The 7037-nt window shown below is 31.7% G+C and overlaps 1 protein-coding gene across 1 annotated transcript; it reads right to left on the bottom strand.

The window, feature by feature from the left end:
• Positions 1 to 774: 774 nt before the first annotated feature.
• LOC127137202 (AP2-like ethylene-responsive transcription factor At1g79700) lies at positions 775 to 2753 on the bottom strand. The gene is made up of 8 exons (XM_051063684.1): positions 2524 to 2753; positions 2285 to 2367; positions 2157 to 2165; positions 1962 to 2050; positions 1771 to 1844; positions 1634 to 1684; positions 1470 to 1546; positions 775 to 1376 (listed from the first exon to the last, which is right to left on the bottom strand). The coding sequence occupies exons 1-8, from the start codon at positions 2751 to 2753 to the stop codon at positions 775 to 777; spliced, it is 1215 nt and encodes a 404-aa protein (XP_050919641.1).
• Positions 2754 to 7037: the final 4284 nt, after the last annotated feature.

Here is a 7037-nt window from a genome sequence, read left to right as displayed (position 1 = left end):
AGCTATAATAGCGTTTTTTTATCAAACGCTATTAGACCCGAAGCTTTTAAAAGACTTTAAATATCATAAGTATCAATCCTATAATAACGAGTTTTAATAGCGCATAAAAGTGATATTAAACGTTAAAAAATGTTATTAATTGTATATATTTTTCATTTTTAAAATTGCCCACGTAACTATAAATAGAAGTAATATAATAGAAAATTCAAAAGATTTTCTTTTTTCATTAATAGATTTATGCCTTTATCCTTTCTTGGGATACTTATTGATATATAAAGTATCTCTTAGTGAAAGATCACTGGAACATTTTCTGTAAAATAATGATAAGGAAATCGAAACTTAATTAGTTCTAAATTCGTAATTAGACAAAGTTAAGAAATAATACACGGGAAGGTAAAGATATTTGGAAGGTCTCATGGCAAGGCTTTTGCTGAATTCGAATTTTGAAACTTTTGGTAGGGATAGATTGTTGTTGATGCATTGTATTTAGTATTAATGTGTGTAAGATTATATATGATATGATTATTGATTGTGCATTTAAGAAGGATAAGAAAGATACATTGTGTTTGCTTCTATTATTAAAGATTATATATAGAAAATTTATGTGGACGTGACAATTTTTATTTATGAGCAGCAAAGGTTGCAATATTCAGTTCTTAAGAATTATTTAACATCCATAACTAGTATGTATGCTATGAAATTAAAGTTGAGATTTTCTATCAAAATTCTCAACTATATTTCTCAAAAGCAAATGAAAAAGTATAACAGAAGTAATCAGTTAGAAATGTTGGAAGCACCATTCCATAGTGATTGCATAGTTCCATGATACATAGGCAATGAACTCTCTTCTGTTGACACCAAGTTTGGTAATCTGCTGATATTGGAAGAACACAAGAAAGTCTTATTTTGGTTGTCAATATCAAAAATCCCTCTAATCCCTTCTTGCGGGCATTTCAATTCGACTTCTTCTTGTTCATCTTCGTTAGAGGAGTTCAAATTTCTCTGCATTAACTCTCTAAACACCGAAGATTTTAGGAGAAGTCCTAACGCTGTTGGTGAAGATGGCTTACTGCAAGGACTTAAAGGGATCATAGAATTCGAAAACTCTTGCTTCTTTGTATTTTCAACTTGCAAAAGCTTTTCTGGATTGATGCTAGAATTTGATGCATCCATGTTTCGTCTTGATTGGATTGAATTAGACACTGCAAAGGATACTTGAGGTTCTGTGCTTGGCTTTTGTTCTTGAGAAGCAGTTGAATGTGGTCCTGGCCGTAACCATCTGATGTAAGTGCTTAAGTCAAAGTTTGTCACTGCATTTATGCCTCGGTATTCAATGGCTGCGATATCGTATGCGCGAGCCGCCTCTTCTTGCGTACCTTTACAGAAAAACATTGATCACATATATGAACTATCTAATCGTCATCACCCGCAGGTATCTGTTGCCTGAGTTTAGGGTGTGGAAAACTCACCATAAGTCCCGAGGTAGAGATACTTGTTGCCGAACACTCTCCCGATCCTTGCTTCCCATCTTCCATTGTGATGGTGTCTGCAATACGTTTTCATAGTTACAATCTTAGTATTTTGTTAGAAACAAAAACTAGAGTTTGAGTGAACAAGATAGAAAGTGTTTCACCTTGCTACACCTCTATATTTTGATACACCTCTAGAAAAACCACTGCTCCTCCTATAATAACAAAAGAAAAGAATACATAACTATGAAAAATATATAAAGATTTTAATGACAGTTCTTCTATATGAAATGAGATTTACCTTCTCAAAGAAGCAAGATACTCTTCTTTGGTCATATTTATCATTATCTCAATTTCTTTCTCGTAATCCGGTACCTGTTTTCGAGATACGAATAACAATTACAAAATAAAAAAAACACGAGAAAGAGAGAAAATACTAACTAACAGCGATTATACGACAATATTGCATTGAAGTACTATCGAGTAACATACGGGGAAATTTGTAAAAGTCGATGTTCCCCAATACTTGAGTGCAGCCAAATCATAAGCTCTAGCAGCAGCTTCTTCATCATTATAAGCACCTGAAACAAAAACCAAAAGTGAAATCCAAAAGGTTAATTAATTTCTACTATATATGTCATGTTATTAAGAGAACATATATGAATCAAACAGTTGAACTATACTTACCCAAATATACTGTTCCATATCAGCAAAAGCATCAAATCCACATTTACAACCACAATGCAATGAACCAGTTGTTAGAAAATAAAAAACAAAACAAACAACAAACTCAAAACAATGCATTCAACATCTACCTTGCTTTCCTTTTTTCTTTTGAGTAGGATTCCATGTCCCTTTATCCCATAAATGAGCTTCATACCTTCCAGTCCACCTATGTCTGCATCACAAAAGTATCCATATTAATCCGAAACCAGGGTCGTCTTTGAAAACGTGCAAGGCAGACTAATACACAGAGTCTCCAAAAACTTAAGGTATTTGTGTCCGAAACAACAACAAAATAAAAAACAAGATGTTTATGAACATTATCACATGCCTACTAACACCCCTAAACTTCGAGCTTCTCTTCACAGTTGTTGCAGTAGATTGACCACCCAATGGCTGTTGTATTTCCGATATATCACCTCGCTGTTCATTCCCTCCTAACACCGACGAATCTCTTCTCCGCCTTTTAACACATTTAGTTGTTGGATTAGTATCATTATCCAACATGAGAATTCTATGACTTCTTGGACTAAGTTCAGATTTCACAAGGGTAAGCTCCATGATCAATATATGTTTATGGTTCAAATTGTAACTTTAGTTTTATAAGCTATAAAAAACTTGTTTCATGCTTATGTTGTCCTTTTGTTGTTTTAACTTGTTTTGGTAATAAAGACATTGAAATGTCGATGATAACATTACCATAAAACAAATTTAGTTTTGCCAACATCACAAAAAACAAAGAACTTGCAGCAAAGACATTATGATTAGTGAGGTATAAAACAAAGTTATCCAGTTTGATGTAGTGCAATATTTTACTAGAACTATCCATAATATTGCATCGATATAATCAAAGTTTTCAAATGTTTATTGTATTTAAATTTGGTCACTTCCATAAAATGAGACCAAACATGACTATGCTGAGGATTCTATCATAGAACCCCTAAATATAAAGTTCTCCCTAGATTTTTATCAAAACATTTTTATATAATTTCTTGTTTAAATTTTAAATTGCGTTAACTATTTTTTTAAATAAATATATTCCGAATAATTTTATATTTTTTAATCAACAATAAATCCTATAATAAAAACATAAATTAATTATCTCTAACTTGTAAAACAATAATAATATTTTTACGGCTAAATATAATTTGAATTGTTGGTCGAAAACAACTCACATTCAAATTAGGTTTAAGCGATTTCCATAGAGCTGGATGAAAGTCAATCAAACTAAAAATATTTAAATATAAGTGAGACAATTATTTTTTTCAAATTCAAAGAATTTCACAAAAGTTGTGAGAGTGTCGCAATCAACATAGAGATGGTCGTTTAACTGTAAAGAGTTATGTTGCATGTTTTTGGTTCCATAAACTAAATAGACAGATTTTTTTGATACATTATCAAAAGTGAGAAATGACGTGTGGATCAGAAAAACGGTAAGAATAGTTGATCATGGCGTTATGCCTAGTTTAATCAATCAATCTTTACTCTTTTTCTGATGACAATTGAGTATGATGTTTGTGAAACTATGAACTTCCGAGAGGGTTTCGTAGGTTTAAACCAAAGATAAATTGTGTTTATGCTTAAAAGAACATGATCGTTTACAACTCGACACGTGGATTTAGGTGATGTCTAGCGTTGCTTATAGATTCATACCTAGGTAATCATTGATCATGAGCTATAATTTGGGCATAGATCCAGACATTGAATCAACATATAGTCTTGAAGCTTAATGTCATCAAATTGTATATTAGATTGAGAGATCGTCGAATAAATAATATGATTGATATTACGATGTTATTTCAGACACAGATAACACTATCGAGCTTCAGGTAATTGATGGTTAAAATCGAAATAAGTGATCAGTGATGTGCATGTAAACCTTCACATAACATTGAAACTTTAATTACTTCTATCTCCAAATCTGTCAGTATGACGAGACTTTGAAATTCCTATAGATTTTATTTCCGACAAATAGTTTGAATAAAACTCAACAACTTCTTTTGTAATGTACCTTTCAACGATCGAGATTTTCGACCGGTGATGATTCTTCGTTTATCCTTTAAAGATCTTCATGTTCGTTCTATTGGATACACCCATCTTAAATAAACTGGACCACAAAATTTGATTTCTTTGATTAGATAAACAAGTAAGTGAACCATAATGTCAAAAAATAATGGAGGAAAATAGATCTCTAATTGACACAAGATTATTGCAGCCTCATCTTATAATTCACTTAGTTTTTTGAAATCAAGAACTTTATTACATAGAGCATTGAAGAATAATCACAATCTTGTTATAGTTACTCTTACAATTTTTGGAAGGATGTAAAGGATAGCCACTGATAGAAGTTTTTGCATTAAGACGCGACAATCATGAGATTTTAAGTCAATTACCTTTATATCTTTCATTGATACAAGTTTCTTGATGTTTGATGAGTAACCATGAGGAACTTTGATTCCATGCAAACACTCGCAAAAAAAATTCTTTTCCTTTTTAGATAGAGTGTGACAGGCCAGAGGAGAATAAGTTCTTTTTCCTTTATCTTCTAGAGTCAACTGTTGTCGTATACCCATCTCCACCATATCTAAACGAGGATTCTTATCATCTTTAGTCTTGCCTCTAATGTTTAGAAGTCTTCCTATCAAACTACCACACATTTTTATCCACATGTATCACATCAAGACAATATCTTATATCGAAGCTAGACCAATATGGAAGATAAAAGGACACCGATATTTTTTTTCCAAATATTTCTCTCAACCGGACATTTTTTATTCTTTCCAAAGACAACAATAAGGTATTCTTGTCGTTGATAAACTTCATTGTCAATTAAAGGTTTATGAGCAATTTCAAACTCCTGCTCTCTATTAAAAGCTTTCTGCAATCTAAGATAAGGATGATTGAATTTTAGAAATTTCTGATGCACAAGGTAAACAGTCTTTTTTTCAAACTCAAGCTAGTGAAAACGGGTATTAGATTCATATATGGGACATGCGTTATGTCCTTTGATACTGTATCCATCCAAATTATAATATGCACGAAAGTCGGTGATTGTGCAAATTAATATTGCACACATTTTAAACTTTTCACCAGAATATGCGTCATCAACGTCATCACATTCCTCCCACAAAAGTCTTAAATATTCAATTAATGGATCTAGATAAACATTAATGTCGGTTCCAGGTTGTCTTGGTCTAGAAATCATCATACTTAATAACATATACTTGTGTTTCATGCTCTACCATGGAGATATGTTGTAAATCGTGTGAAAAACAAGTCACGAAGAATAGTTAGTACTTAGATTACCAAAAGGGGTCATTCTATCTGTGGCAAGCCCAAGTTTAAGTTTTCTTGACTCAAATGCCAAAATCCGGAAACAAAGAGTTAATTTTCTTCCATTGCAAAGAATCAACTATACGGCGGATGTTTCCATCATATTTTCTTTCATCTGCATGCCATCTAATATTCTTTGTGTCATTCACATTAACAAAAATTCTCTTGAACCTTGGAATTGTTGGCAAGTACCATAACACTTTAGTATGAGGATGCTTCTTAATAACATTGTCATTGTCATCATTATTGTAGTACTTCAACTAGTAGCACAACTCACCATATTCTGGACATTAATCCAAATTTTCACAATCTTTCCTATATAATATGCAATCATTAGGGCTTGCATGTATTTTGATATACTCCATACCCATTGGACACAATACCTTCTTGGCCTTATAAAAAAGATCCTAAAAATTGTTATCTTTTAGTAGCATTTGTTTCAACAAATCAAGCAATTATATGAATCTTTTATCCGACCATCCACTTTTAGTCTTTAGATTAAACAATTTTAACAAAGCAGACAATCGTGTAAAACTTATACACCTGTTATATAAAAGCACATCTTTATCACTATAAAAAGTATCATAAATATGGGATTCCATATAAGTTGATTCTCCAATATCACAAATCATATCTTTTAGTCGATCATTCATATCTTCATAATTTTCATCCATTTGTGACGTCGTATTTCGATTTTTATCCACTTCTCCATGCTGTCCATGTTGTATAATTTTGACACATTCCATCATAACATAGGTCATGTAATATTTATTTCTCTGGCCATTTTTTGATATTATTGCAACTAACACAACAAAAATAATAGACACCATTATTCGCAGGAAGATTTTGTTTGGCGAATTCAAAGAATTAAAAAACTATTTTCATCCAACTACGATCTATAACAAATTATAAAATTTAAATCAAAAGACTAATGTGAATGACATACTAATACTACACACACAACATACTAAAACAGTTATACGCATATGCATATCCATCACAATAGTGTAACACCAAAGTTCAAAGCATATTCATCACAACGAAAACATCACAACGCCATAACATGACTCATGACAATAACACACAACTTTGAAACAACGAAAACATCACAAAATCTGAATAAACCAAAAACACAAAGTAATTCAATTGCAACAAAAAGAAAATTCACATGACCTAACAGAAAACAACACCAGAGTGCGCGAGAGAGACCAAGAAATGAATAATGAATAATGAACAACGAACAAAAAAAAGGTAACGTATTGTACTTCGTAGAAGAGGAAAAGATCAATAAATGATATTCGTTTCAAGAAATGAATGAAGATGATGAAGATTTCGCTATTGTTGTCGTCTTGTTCACTAGAGCACCCTTTTGTGTTATGAACGAAATAAAGAACTTATATGTTTTAATTTTTAGGAAATAATTTCACAACGGTTGCAAACAACAACAATAGTGAAATATGAAAAATATAAACACGTGATTGAAACAACTATAGTTATTCTACTTTAAATTTT

The sequence above is a fragment of the Lathyrus oleraceus genome, chromosome 4, assembly GCF_024323335.1.
Source record: "Lathyrus oleraceus cultivar Zhongwan6 chromosome 4, CAAS_Psat_ZW6_1.0, whole genome shotgun sequence".
NCBI classification, from domain to species: domain Eukaryota; kingdom Viridiplantae; phylum Streptophyta; class Magnoliopsida; order Fabales; family Fabaceae; genus Lathyrus; species Lathyrus oleraceus.
The sequence above is the reverse complement of the archived record's forward strand: the minus strand, read 5'-3'. Positions and strand labels throughout refer to the sequence as shown.

What these genes read in the sequence shown, in the direction of transcription:
- LOC127137202 (XM_051063684.1), bottom strand. Translation starts at nt 2,753, where the DNA reads ATGGAGCTTACCCTTGTGAAATCTGAACTTAGTCCAAGAAGTCATAGA. An exon ending in TATCTTGCTTCTTTGAGAAG is followed by an intron (nt 1,685 to 1,770) that starts GTAAATCTCATT and finishes TTGTTATTATAG; the next exon opens with GAGGAGCAGTGGTTTTTCTA. An exon ending in TCTCTACCTCGGGACTTATG is followed by an intron (nt 1,377 to 1,469) that starts GTGAGTTTTCCA and finishes TTTTCTGTAAAG; the next exon opens with GTACGCAAGAAGAGGCGGCT.